The sequence below is a fragment of the Bidens hawaiensis genome, unplaced genomic scaffold, assembly GCF_021521415.1.
Source record: "Bidens hawaiensis isolate Kalapana, Puna unplaced genomic scaffold, B.hawaiensis_p1.1 tig00013897_1, whole genome shotgun sequence".
Lineage (NCBI taxonomy): Eukaryota > Viridiplantae > Streptophyta > Magnoliopsida > Asterales > Asteraceae > Bidens > Bidens hawaiensis.
In genome coordinates this window covers 88,757-103,710 of record NW_027492190.1, presented here as the reverse complement: position 1 = coordinate 103,710, position 14,954 = coordinate 88,757, and the positions used below count along the sequence as shown (strand labels likewise).

The 14,954-nt window shown below is 40.4% G+C and overlaps 2 protein-coding genes across 2 annotated transcripts; both read left to right on the top strand.

Moving 5' to 3' along the window:
* Positions 1–49: 49 nt before the first annotated feature.
* LOC143545294 (uncharacterized) lies at positions 50–580 on the top strand. Its single transcript, XM_077037215.1, has one exon. The coding sequence runs from the start codon at positions 50–52 to the stop codon at positions 578–580; it is 531 nt and encodes a 176-aa protein (XP_076893330.1).
* A 70-nt stretch (positions 581–650) lies between these two features.
* Positions 651–10,854, top strand: LOC143545293 (uncharacterized). The gene is made up of 2 exons (XM_077037214.1): positions 651–1,031; positions 10,807–10,854. The coding sequence occupies exons 1-2, from the start codon at positions 651–653 to the stop codon at positions 10,852–10,854; spliced, it is 429 nt and encodes a 142-aa protein (XP_076893329.1).
* Positions 10,855–14,954: the final 4,100 nt, after the last annotated feature.

Here is a 14,954-nt window from a genome sequence, read left to right as displayed (position 1 = left end):
TTAATTTGATCTTCCGAAGATTACAGAAGATGTTAACTTACAATATGCAATGCATCGTGAGGTACAAGATGAGTACAGGATAGTTGTGGAACCTGAACACTTATCTGCCAGAGATTCACTTAATTTTGACCAAAAAGTCATGTATGATGAGATCATGACGCACGTGGATAATGATCGTCCGGGTTTGTTCTTTATAGATGGTCCAGGTGGAACAGGGAAAACATTTGTGTACAAAGCCTTGCTTGCTCAAGTTCGTTCACGTGGTATTATTGCTCTTGCAACAGCTTCATTAGGTGTTGCAGCTAATAATATGCCAGGAGGGAGAACAACTCACTCCAGGTTCAAAATACCCATCAATCTTAATAATAATTCGATGTGCAAGATCAACCATCAAAGTGGGACCGCTGAACTAATTAGGTTAGCCAAACTAATAATATGGGATGAAGCATCCATGGCCAAACGGCAGGCGATAGAGGCAGTCGATCGCACATTGCAAGACATCATTGGCGTTAGACTCCCATTTGGTGGAAAGATAATGGTTATGGGAGGTGATTTCAGACAGGTGTTGCCGGTTTGTTAAACGTGGCACTCGAGCACGGATTGCAGACTCAAGTTTTCGAATGTCTCCTCTATGGTCCGTTACTAAAAAGATGCGGTTGACTATAAATATGAGAGCATTAAATGATTCGTGGTTTTCTGATTTTCTTTTAAGAGTCGGTGATGGATCTGAAGAAGCTATTGAAGGAAACTTTATCCACATCCCCGATGACATGACAATTCCATTCACTACCAAAGAAAATTCTATAAAGGAATTGTTCAATGCAATCTTTCCATTAATCGAAAACAACGTTTGCACATCAGATTATATAGCATCTAGAGCAATATTATCCACAAGGAATGAAAGTGTTGATGAGATTAACGATCAAATGTTGGACAATTTTCAAGGGGAGGAACATGTTTATTATAGTTTTGACAAAGTCGAGGACGATAAGCACCACTTCTATCCAATCGAGTTCTTAAATGCACTAAATGTCAGTGGTGTGACACTCGTCAATTTCAGGTTAACTCCGTTAATTCAAACTCCGTCAATTCAAACTTAAGATCACTTGATCTATAACGCACATCTCATTACATTTAAACTGGGGTTTTAAATGACGCTTGACAATCACTACACATGTAGTGTAACACCCCGACCAAAGGCGGATTATACATCGGGGCGCCACATATTGTTTCATTACTCGTGACACTATTGGTGTCAATATTTATTAATACACATTTTATCGCGCACGCGCAGCGGGGAAAATAAAGAACATAAATTAAACATAAATCAATATATTATAAATTATAACATTCAAACAACATTAACTTGTCTTGATACATTTTAATTCTAGGTCCAAAAGTAAAAACGTCCTACGTGTCCACAAGCTCCAAAACAGCTACTGCAAACCTGAACATGTGTTAAAATAAACGTCAAACACTTGCGTGTTGGTGAGAAATCAAGTTTAATAGATAATCATAGATAATCACAGTAAATCTGCGCGCAACACGTGTATGTCTAGAGTTTAACAAGGGTGTAATCAGATTGTGATCAAGCCTAAGATAGTTCATAGATCATAGTTCAATCCATGCTCCCAATTGAGCATAAAAACGAGAAAACATCTGTGCAAGTGTAAACAAAGAAAACCGTAAACGATAGGTCTCCCGTGTTCAACTAATGGTACCAACGGAACTGCGGAATAGGCCGAACAAAGCGGTTAATGATACACACATACAAATAAACAGCCAAGTAAACGTCCTCAACACATGGGATACTGCGCGACTAAAGTTCATAAACAAGTTTAAGACTCAAGTTTGGTATGAACACATGAACATCCCAAAGCATTTAAAATAAAAAGGGATTAGATACGAGATAACTCACATGATAAACGATGCGGTGGTAGATAAAGCAAGAACCAACTTTAAACAAGCACAAGTTAACCTATAAATAAGATTATTGTTTTAACGATTGGTTTTAAGTCTTGATTATAAGTTAGCATAATTAATAAGTAAACTATTATATATAATATATTACCGGAAAACAGGGCAGAGGAGAGGAGAAAACGGAGGCAAGAGAGGAGGGAGGCGGCTGAAGAACAACGGCAGAGAGCAAAAAGGGAGGAAGAGAATAAGAGAGATTAAGTGTTTTGTGTGTGTAGTGTTAGGAAAAATAATGTTATTATTTATAGAGAAACCCTAGGGAACACAATCCCTAGAAAAAGGGGAAAAGATCTCAAAAAGTAAAAGATTCCAAAAGCAAAAGATATCAAAAGATATGGCAGCTGCAGGGGGCAAGATAAAGCTGACAGGGAACAGTAACAGGCATGGCGGGTCAGATAAAGGTACTGGTCAAGCATGGCAAAAGCAGATCTCAAAAGATTATGTCAGTCACTTTATCTGTCAACCAATGGGGTTGGTACGCATGCTGCGCCGAAAGTAACTTTTCAGACATTAGATAGGTTAGGTCAACAGCTCAAAAGATAAGACAACACAAAAGCAAACGGCTAGATTTAAACAGAAGATACAAGGGTTAAGCGCGGGAAGGCTGAGTGCGCGAGCGCGAAGGCTGGCACAACAATCCTTAGCGCACTGCGGGAAGAATCACAAATCCTTAGCGTGCTGCGTGAAGAACAAGAATTCTAAGCGCATCGCGGGAAGAACATACATTCTTAGCGCATTGCGGGAAGAACATACATTCTTAGCGCGCTGCGAGAAGAGTTCTCTTCACGCATCGCAGGAACAAGATGTCTTCACGCAGGCTTCCATGTAAGGAGTCTGGCGCGTGGAGCTGCAGACATCCTTAGGCGGGAAGAACCAAAGGACAAGCAAAGAGGAGGGAAACAAGGCGTAAGGGCGGGACGGCGACAAGAGGGAAAAGAAGGCGGAAAGAGAGAAGGAAGAGGGACGGGACGGCGGAAAGAAAGAGAGAGAGAGAGGCGGGAAAGAAAATATATATTATTATTAAAAGTAAAATATAAGTATAAATATTAAATAATAAAAGAGAGATCGGGTCAGAGAAACGGGTACCTGGGTCGGGTCGGATCGGGGCAGATGTCACAGTCTCCCCTACTTTAAGAAATTTCGTCCCGAAATTTATCTCGAAGTAGGTTGCGCAGAGAACAGGTGCGGGTACTTGATCTTCATTTGATCTTCCCTTTCCCATGTAAACTCGGCTCCGCGCTTGGACTCCCAGCGAACTTTCACGATAGGGATACGACTGCGCTTGGTTTGCTTAACCTCGCGATCCATAATCTCAACAGGCTTCTCAATGAAATGCATGGATTCATCAACTTGAACTTCATCAAGTGAAATGTGAAGGTTCTCGTCAGCTAAACACTTCTTGAGTTTGGAAACATGGAACGTTGGATGCACATTACTGAGCGCGAGCGGCAGGTCAAGTCTGTAGGCAACTTTTCCCACACGCGCGAGAATCTTGAATGGACCAACATAACGAGGAGCAAGCTTACCCTTCTTCCCAAAGCGGACAACACCTTTCCAAGGCGACACTTTGAGGAGAACAAGATCACCAACTTGAAATTCGAGAGGCTTTCGCCTACGATCTGCGTAACTCTTCTGTCGGCTTCTGGCAGTCAGCAAATGATCACGGATCTTGGCGATTTTATCGGTTGTCTCTTGAACAAGTTCGGGTCCTGTGATTTGAATTTCACCCACTTCGCTCCAACAAATCGGGGAGCGGCATTTACGACCGTAAAGTGCTTCAAATGGGGCCATACCGATACTAGAATGATAGCTGTTATTATAAGAAAACTCGATCAAAGGTAGGTGTGAATCCCAATTACCTCCAAAATCAAGAACACAAGATCGGAGCATATCCTCAAGAGTTTGAATAGTTCGCTCAGACTGACCGTCAGTCTGAGGATGATATGTCGTACTCATGTCCAAGCGAGTTCCTAGCGCAGATTGGAGAGATTTCCAAAAGCGAGATATAAAACGGCCATCGCGATCGGATATGATGCTCAAAGGAGTACCATGGCGGCAGACGATTTCCTTGACATAAAGCTGCGCGAGATGCTCAACACGGTAGTTTTCACGAATGGGCAGAAAGTGAGCAGATTTAGTCAATCGATCCACTATTACCCAAATGCTATCATGTTTGCTTGCTGTCAAAGGTAACTTGGTAATAAAGTCCATCGCTACACATTCCCATTTCCACGTAGGAATTTCTGGTTGTTCGAGCAAACCAGATGGGCGTTGGTGTTCAGCTTTAACTTTAGAACAAGTCAGGCACTTAGCTACGAACACAGCAATATCCTTTTTCATGCCAGGCCACCAATAAGTAATGCGCAAATCCTTGTACGTCTTATCAGCGCCGGGATGAATAGAATACCGAGATTTGTGCGCTTCACTCAGGATATCAGCGCGAAGATTCTCATCACAAGGGATCCAGATGCGATTGAGATAGCAGAGAATTCCACTCAGATTAGGGACAAAGAGTGCTTCCGCGCCACACGCTAACTCGGCGCGAAGGTTACCATTACTGATGGATGCGCGCTGCGCGTCACGAATACGCGATTCAAGGTTGCTTTGAATCGGCGCGAAGTGAAGCTGGGTGCGCGGCAAGATACAGTTAAGTTGGCAGGGTTTTCGGCTGAGCGCATCGGCTACCACATTAGCCTTACCAGGATGATACCGGATCTCACAATCGTAATCGCTGATGAGTTCGTTCCATCGGCGTTGCCTCATGTTAAGTTCCTTTTGATCAAAGATATGCTGAAGGCTTTTATGGTCAGTGTAGAGGATACACTTAGTGCCATAAAGGTAGTGTCTCCAGATCTTCAAGGCAAAAACAACTGCACCAAGCTCGAGGTCGTGAGTTGTATAATTCCTTTCATGAACCTTGAGTTGCCTTGATGCGTAAGCGATAACCTTGCCTCGTTGCATAAGAACACAACCGAGACCTTGGTTGGATGCATCGCAATACACGACAAAATCATCATTACCCTCAGGTAGCGCAAGAACAGGAGCTTCACACAACAAACGCTTGAGCGTTAGAAAGGCTTCTTCTTGCTTCGAGCCCCAAATATACGGTTTACCTTTGTGCGTCAGAGCTGTTAAAGGCAAAGCGATCTTCGAGAAGTTCGAAATGAAGCGCCGGTAATAACCAGCTAAGCCCAGAAAGGAACGGATCTCGGAAGGAGAGGATGGCGTAATCCAGTTCTTGATTGCTTCAATCTTGGATGGGTCGACATGAATACCCATCTTGTTTACAACATGACCAAGAAACTGTACTTCATCAGACCAAAATTCACACTTGGAAAGCTTAGCATAGAGTTGCTCGGCTCTAAGCTTTTGCAATACCAATCGGAGATGTTGCTCATGCTCGGCCTTGGTCTTAGAATACACCAGAACATCATCGATAAACACGATCACGAATTTATCCAAGAAAGGCCTACACACCCGATTCATAAGATCCATGAAAACGGCGGGTGCGTTGGTTAAACCGAAGGACATGACCAAGAATTCAAAATGGCCATAACGAGTTCGAAAAGCAGTCTTCGGAACATCTTCATCGCGGATGCGCAACTGGTGATAGCCAGAGCGGAGATCAATCTTCGAGAAACAAGAGGCACCTTGGAGTTGATCAAAGAGGTCGTCAATACGCGGTAAGGGATACCGGTTTTTAATGGTGAGTTTGTTCAACTCGCGGTAATCAATACACATGCGAAACGATCCATCTTTCTTTTTAACGAACAACACCGGAGCACCCCAGGGCGAAGAGCTAGGGCGAATGAATCCTTTAGCAGTCAACTCTTGAAGTTGGCTGGCCAATTCTTGCATCTCAGCGGGTGCAAGACGGTAAGGAGATTTAGCAACGGGGGAAGCACCAGGGACAAGATCAACACGAAACTCGACTTCACGAGCGGGAGGGATACCAGGAAGATCATCAGGAAAAACTTCAGGAAAATCACGCACAACAGGGATATCGCGAAGCATCTTTCCTTCATCGGGTTTAACCACATGGGCTAGAAATGCAATACACTTCTTCCGCATGAGTCTTTGGGCTTCGGCGCAAGACATAAGTTTAAGACCACTGGAGGGTTTTTCGCCGTAAACATGAAGATCACCATTTTCTCGAGGTATGCGAATCAATTTCTTGGCGCAAATAACTTCGGCGCGATTCTTCGAGAGCCAGTCCATACCAATGATAACATCAAAGCTTCCAAGAGGCATAGGGATGAGGTCGATCAGAAAATCGTTTTCGTTAAGGTTAAGCGTGCAATCTTTAATTACCGAGTTTAATAAAACAGTTTCGCCATTAGCCAATTCAACTGAAAAATCTTCTTTTAAGTTATCGCGCGGTCGCGCAAGCTTCCGCTCAAAGGCGCGAGAGATAAAACTTCGATCGGCGCCAGTATCAAAAAGCATAGATGCATAAAATCCGTTAAGCAAAAATGTACCATTAACTACGTCGTTATTCGCTTGCGCTTGGTGCGCGGTTATGTTAAAAGCTCGGCCACGCGTCACTTGGTTCGAAATTTGGTTCACCGGATTCGCTTGAGTAATCTGAACTTGTAGCCTTGGGCACGCGTTCCGGAAATGACTTGGATCACCGCAGTTAAAGCACGATCTGGGTCGTGGGTTTTGGTAAGTTGGCTGTGGGTTCTGCGGGTAGGCTGGTGGTGTTGGCGCAATCGGATTGGAGGGAGGGGTTCTACAGTACTCAACGGAGTGACCTACGCGGCCACATCGGTTACATTGTCGACACGGGACTTGAGGTGGGTGATGAAGTCTACAGGTTGGGCAAAAGGGTTGGTTTCCTGTGTAAGGTTTCTTAGTTGGCGGGGCAGGGAGTGCTGGATTGGTTAAGGCATAGTTGTGGACTACAGGAGGTGCTGGGTAGGTTGACAGTGGGTTAGGCGCGTAAACTTGAGGTTGGTAAGCGGGTTGCTGGACAATGGGCGGGTTGGTAAGCGCATAGGCTTGTCTGCGCCTACGTTTCTGGTTATGGTTTGAGGGTTCTGGTTTGGTTTCTGTTGGTTCAGGGACAGTCTTGGGTTTGGTCTTCTCAGTTCCCCGCAGGAACAGGGTTCCTGCTCTGACATGGTTGTCGCTGAGCACAGCGGCCAATTCGATGGCGTCAGAGAGGGTAACTGGGTTTCTGGCCCATACAGAATCTTGAATTTCCATGGGGAGACCCCCAAGGAATTTCTCGATGGCTCGGCGGGAAGGGGTAACAAGGTGAGGGACCAGTAAGCTTAGCTCGTGGAAGCGCGTCGCGTACTCGCGCGCTTCACCGCTGTATTGCTTCAAGTTCCAGAATTCTTCCTCCAGGCGCTTAACTTCGTTGGGAGGGCAGAATTCTCGCGTAAGAGTTTCCTTGAATTCCTCCCATGTCATGCTAGAAGCAGCCTCTGCGCCACGCGCATGAGCTACTCCATTCCACCATGTAAGCGCTCTGGATTCCAGGACACTGGAAGCATATAGGGTTCGTCTTTCTGAGGGGCATTGGGTATGGAGGAAAGCGTTTTCAATCTTCTCAAGCCATTGGAGCATCACGGTGGCTCCTTCAAGACCTGTGAACTTCGGAGGGTTACCCGCATTAAAGGACTTAATGTTATAACTGGTGGTGTTGGTATTGTTTTGGCTCAAAGCTTGGGCTATTGCGGCGGCCATTTCCTGGGAACGTTGCTGTCTACGCATGCGCGAGGCTTCTCTTCTCTGAAATCGGCGAGATAGCGGAGGCATTCTATAAAAATTTTAATTTTAGTTAATATCTTGGTTTTAGCGCAAAGTTTTAATCTTATAAAGCTTGGTTTCACGGAGTTAGATACTATCAAAAGTTAAAGTAAAATAAATGATCCTAAATGCAGACTTAATAAAGGTAACAAATTCGAATCAAGAACCGACAATTCACGTATCACCGTGACTTTCCGAGTTCTCAATTTAAAATAGCTAGTAAACGAGTATTGGAGATTGACGATTCATGTATCACCATGACTTTCCAATCTTCAATATAAAATATACAAGAAAATGAGTATTGGAGGTTGACAATTCATGTATCACCATGACTTTTCAAGTCTCCAACCTCAGAACATAATCGTAAATGGAAATTGAAAATCAACTATTCATGTATCACCATGACTTTTCGGATCTTCAAATCCCAACAAACGAATATGTAAGTAAAATCAATAAAAATCGAAATTCAACAAAAATCGAAATATCGCGAAATAGAACATAAAATCATATACTGCGCAAGTGCGAGCATATTCATAAATAACGAGTAATTAACAATAAGCGCGCAAACATGAGATTTCTCTCATGCGCGAGAAGGGACTCTTAGGTATTCTAGGCCGTTACGTCTAACCACCTATCCTAAAGTCAACGAGCTCTGATACCAATCTGTAACACCCCGACCAAAGGCGGATTATACATCGGGGCGCCACATATTGTTTCATTACTCGTGACACTATTGGTGTCAATATTTATTAATACACATTTTATCGCGCACGCGCAGCGGGGAAAATAAAGAACATAAATTAAACATAAATCAATATATTATAAATTATAACATTCAAACAACATTAACTTGTCTTGATACATTTTAATTCTAGGTCCAAAAGTAAAAACGTCCTACGTGTCCACAAGCTCCAAAACAGCTACTGCAAACCTGAACATGTGTTAAAATAAACGTCAAACACTTGCGTGTTGGTGAGAAATCAAGTTTAATAGATAATCATAGATAATCACAGTAAATCTGCGCGCAACACGTGTATGTCTAGAGTTTAACAAGGGTGTAATCAGATTGTGATCAAGCCTAAGATAGTTCATAGATCATAGTTCAATCCATGCTCCCAATTGAGCATAAAAACGAGAAAACATCTGTGCAAGTGTAAACAAAGAAAACCGTAAACGATAGGTCTCCCGTGTTCAACTAATGGTACCAACGGAACTGCGGAATAGGCCGAACAAAGCGGTTAATGATACACACATACAAATAAACAGCCAAGTAAACGTCCTCAACACATGGGATACTGCGCGACTAAAGTTCATAAACAAGTTTAAGACTCAAGTTTGGTATGAACACATGAACATCCCAAAGCATTTAAAATAAAAAGGGATTAGATACGAGATAACTCACATGATAAACGATGCGGTGGTAGATAAAGCAAGAACCAACTTTAAACAAGCACAAGTTAACCTATAAATAAGATTATTGTTTTAACGATTGGTTTTAAGTCTTGATTATAAGTTAGCATAATTAATAAGTAAACTATTATATATAATATATTACCGGAAAACAGGGCAGAGGAGAGGAGAAAACGGAGGCAAGAGAGGAGGGAGGCGGCTGAAGAACAACGGCAGAGAGCAAAAAGGGAGGAAGAGAATAAGAGAGATTAAGTGTTTTGTGTGTGTAGTGTTAGGAAAAATAATGTTATTATTTATAGAGAAACCCTAGGGAACACAATCCCTAGAAAAAGGGGAAAAGATCTCAAAAAGTAAAAGATTCCAAAAGCAAAAGATATCAAAAGATATGGCAGCTGCAGGGGGCAAGATAAAGCTGACAGGGAACAGTAACAGGCATGGCGGGTCAGATAAAGGTACTGGTCAAGCATGGCAAAAGCAGATCTCAAAAGATTATGTCAGTCACTTTATCTGTCAACCAATGGGGTTGGTACGCATGCTGCGCCGAAAGTAACTTTTCAGACATTAGATAGGTTAGGTCAACAGCTCAAAAGATAAGACAACACAAAAGCAAACGGCTAGATTTAAACAGAAGATACAAGGGTTAAGCGCGGGAAGGCTGAGTGCGCGAGCGCGAAGGCTGGCACAACAATCCTTAGCGCACTGCGGGAAGAATCACAAATCCTTAGCGTGCTGCGTGAAGAACAAGAATTCTAAGCGCATCGCGGGAAGAACATACATTCTTAGCGCATTGCGGGAAGAACATACATTCTTAGCGCGCTGCGAGAAGAGTTCTCTTCACGCATCGCAGGAACAAGATGTCTTCACGCAGGCTTCCATGTAAGGAGTCTGGCGCGTGGAGCTGCAGACATCCTTAGGCGGGAAGAACCAAAGGACAAGCAAAGAGGAGGGAAACAAGGCGTAAGGGCGGGACGGCGACAAGAGGGAAAAGAAGGCGGAAAGAGAGAAGGAAGAGGGACGGGACGGCGGAAAGAAAGAGAGAGAGAGAGGCGGGAAAGAAAATATATATTATTATTAAAAGTAAAATATAAGTATAAATATTAAATAATAAAAGAGAGATCGGGTCAGAGAAACGGGTACCTGGGTCGGGTCGGATCGGGGCAGATGTCACATGTAGTCTTTCGGGATTGCACCGAAACGCAAACGAGTTGACTCAAACCATTGATGAACAAACGACAAACATCAAAACAATAATTATTTGATAATTATGTGTTAGGTTTATGTATTATTTGATATTTATATGTAGAACATTAACTCAAGATGCAAAAGTCTATTTTATGCTAGAAATTTAATAACTAGAAGTAGAGGGGTCATTGTGTAATATGATTATTATTAAATAATATTAACAAAAACCCTAACCTCCCTCCCTCTCCCCTCATACGATCGCCCCCCCCCCCCCTCCCTCACACCTCCCTTGCGACGGCAGCCACCACCACCACCATATCACTTCCGTTTGACCTCGTTTTTCATAATCGGAGCACCACGCACTTGTTTCTAGTCATCCCTCACCTTCCTCTTGCTCGTTTCTGCGTTTTTAAGGTATAAACATAAACTCTAATTTTCGAAAATCATGTGTTAAGTGTTCATATGCTTTGTTTGGATTAGATGATGCCTGATTATGCTTCGGTTGTTGATTTAAATGATCATGTGTGATTTTGTACGGTGAAAGATGGTTATATCATGGATTTTTCGTAAACCCTAGAGGGTTTACTACTGATTTTTATGGATTACAATGTTTATTGCATGTTTGGGGATGTGTTGTATGCTTAGGATGCATGCTAGACGAATTTGTGTGCTTGCTGATTTTTGACAGCAGAGATAGTTAAACTTGAACGAGGTGTAACTTGTTAAATATGAAACCAAACTGGACTATTTATGAATCTAAAAGGTAGTACTCTGAGTCTAGTTTTCAGAAAACCCAACCACGCATGATTTGGAGGTGTTTTGGTTGCTTAAACGATTTAAATGTGATCAAAGGTCAAAACTGGTACTGGACAGATTGTTAAGTTTATGTTTAGACGACTGTAACTGAATGTTAATGTGGTAATTGGTCGAAATTATTAACACTACAGTGTACTAGGTTGATTCTAGTTTCTATAAAGTCCAAGTTTGTAATTTCTGGACGTGTAAAAGTTAACTTTTATTATTTTACAAAACTGAAGTGCAAGTCTGAATTGTGAGGTCTGCTGTTAGGCTGTTTTGTAATTATCATATCTCATAAACTACAAACCAAATGGGTTAGTTACACTTCTGGAAGTTAACATATTGAGTTAAGAATCTAACCCAATTAGTCTTGCATTAATTGAAATTACCATTTAACGGGAATAACAAATATCATTCTGTTGCGCATGATTTTGACTGCTGTGAGTTACTGTAAAGTTTTGGTCTTTGTGAGAAAACTATGTGGAATAAAAATACAATAAAAATAGTTCTGGAAACCTAACTCATGTGTGCTTTTGTGACGATTTTTGGTGAATTATTTGATATGTTATGATCTATTGGATAGAGTAATCTTTCAAGTAGAAATCTGTCTTGATAAAACTAGCTGCTGAACTATGTGAAAATACCTGAAACGTGCTTGTTGTTAGATAATTGATATGTTTTTGACTAAATTGCCCTTGTGGGGAATAATTTACTAGTAATGTACAATATTAGTATTTGATGCTTAATTAGTTGTATACATATGTAACGTGTCACCAATGTGTTTGTCGAGTCACACATAATTCACAAACGAAACACGAAACGTATCTAATGCATAGGTATTATGTGCCGAGTCTAGAGACTCAATAATAGTTCCAACACTTAGAAAATCTCATTCTTGTTTTAGAGCGCTAGTGAGGATTTTCTGTGACGCGCATCTCTCGGTTGACTTGTTTTTGAATTCTTCGCAAACAGTGAGTTTCACGTTCCTCTTTTAACTCTTTTAAACGCTTTTTTATTTGGGAGAGATAACATACTCCAAAACGCTTTAGATGTTGTTATTAATTATATATAACTTGTAAGGCTAAGTGGCAAACGAACCAACTAAAGTCCTTCATAACATCGAACCGTTTAGTATTTGTATAATAGCGAGTCACTGTTGAGTAGTACTACTGGGTTTGACAAACCCCACCCAACTCTAAACTCGACTGGAGGTCGAGTGGGTGTAATCTTGGCTAACACATTTTCCATGGTCGTGGTAGACATGGTGGCAAGGCAATTGATAAACAGTCAGCTTCGGTGTCGAACACTTAGTAATACTTGTTTTATAGGCTAGCTACCTATCGATATATAATTGACATAACATTATCTGGTAACGCAAACGCAAACACTTAAACGCAAACATTTTCTTTATTTATATTATGTGAACTCACCAACCCTGTGTTGACACTTTTAGTATGTTATTCTCAGGTAGCCGAGGCGGGCGCGCGGTATAGGAACATGCATTTCATTGAACACTATCGTTTTGCAAACTTGCTTTTAAACTGTTATTAATTGGGTTTTAAGTCGTCCTGTGTGACGAAACACTTGGTTTATGAATTTACGCTTCCGCACTCATTTAAACTTAAATGTTTTCGTGGTTTGAAAACTTTATTTATGGTGTTTGATTATAACTAATGATTCCGATCCTGTTAGTTCACACCCTCTGACGGTAAAACTCCGTTAGTGGATTTTGAGGGTGTGACAAGTGGTTTGCCACCTCATAAACTTCGATTAAAAATTGGATGTCCAATAATATTATTACGGAATATGGATCCTTCATGTGGTCTATGTAATGGCACAAGATTGATATGCAAAGGTTTCCACCGTAATGCTATTGACGCAGAAATAGCTGCCGGGCAACATAGTGGGGAGAGAGTATTTTTTATAAGAATCCCTCTAAGTCTCTCTGAAGACGACAAGTTCCCATTCGAACTTACAAGAAAGCAATTTCCCGTTCGTCTTTGCTTTTCGATGACAATAAATAAAGCTCAAGGCCAAACAATTCCACACATTGGTGTTTATTTACCGGATTCTGTATTTTCACATGGGCAACTTTATGTGGCGTTATCTAGAGGGATATCGCGCGAAAATACAAAGGTGTTAGTACATCCCGCTAAAGATTTCGGAAGAGACAGGGTATACACCTCAAATGTTGTCTTTCGGGAAGTGTTACGCGAAGAATGATCTATCAAAATGTAAAGATATTCCTTTTTATTTGTTTTGTGCCTTTGGTTTTTATATTCTTAATTTTTTTTTGAATACATGTTGATGTTATTTATCTTATCCCTCAACAAAAAACGAGTGTCTGCATACAATTGGTTCAAATAAACATAATCCTGTTAAGTATTATATACTTTGACTCAATAATTATTTGTACAAGTTAAAACATTATGCAATTCATAACTTAAATACTTGTATTTTAACATTTTCTTAATAAGTTTTTAGGAAATAGATATGCCACATTGATGCTACCAACTTAACTATAATAAATGTAACATAAAAAAGAATTATATAATAAAGTTTTGTAAAAATATTATATGAATAACAAAGCTAACTCATGTACTATTTTATAATATATCATAATTTCATTTATGAAGCAACATAAACGAGCATGTTGTTGCAAAATTTCACTCCCACAGCATCGCGCGGGTACTCTACTAGTGTATATATATATGAAGATAATCTTACTGAACAAATAAATAACTCAAAACAATTTAAAAAAAGTAAAATCAAAAGATTAGTTGGGTTACGGTCGGTGGGTCGAGTAACCTGTCGGGCACACCCTCCCCGAAATGAATGTTATGTTTCATATATCATTCTTAAGAATTTTAATATATATTTTACCCTTTAGTTCAGTTTATTAACACATGTTTTCAGTATTAGGCTATACTTGTTTAGATGTTTAAATGATTAGCGTATTATGCACTTAGGTTTTGTTTACTTAATGAATGCTTGTAATGTGTTTGGCTTTGTTAGCGGCTTTCCACATTAAATGATTTACACGGTCTTTTTAAGAATGTATGTCAATTGTTTGTTCGTATTTGTTTGTACATATGCTCACCTTCTCGCTAGTTGTTCTATTAGGACCAAATTTAAATAATTTTTAACGTAAGGCATATAAAATGAATTAGAGCCTTCACAAAAACAAACCTCCATAACCACCAAATCGAGTTAGAGCATTCACAAAAACAAACCTCCATAACCACCAAATCATCTCAACATATAATTCACCTGAAATTACAAATTTATTCACAAACACCAACTTCCACAACAACAAATCTCAACAAACTCTATTAAACATTGTGTGTGGAGCCCACACTCCCATTTGGCATATGCTAGAGGCCTGCGAGTCTGGACCTTCTCCAAATGGACTTCCTATGCATCAAAAGCCACATCAGATGAACGATAATTGCAAAATTGCCGTTGCTAACGCTTTTAGAGTAGTTATGTTAATAATAGAATAATTATTATTACACTTTAATTACTCTAATATTTTTTTACACTTCTCACGTTAAAACTGTTTGTACCGGATCCCGACACCATATATATATATATATATGAGTATCATTGCAGAACTGTTAAATTATTTAAGAACTTGAATGAACCATTGAAACCTAAAGTTTTTTATAAAAAATTTTGTATGTTAATGTTATTTGAGTGTAGTTTTATCATTTTGTATATTTATATTTACGATTACACTTTTGAAAGTTAGTTTTTATACATATCTATATTTTGTTTTACACCCATGTAAATTAGTTAGTACATAAATTTTACACATATGTAAACTTGTT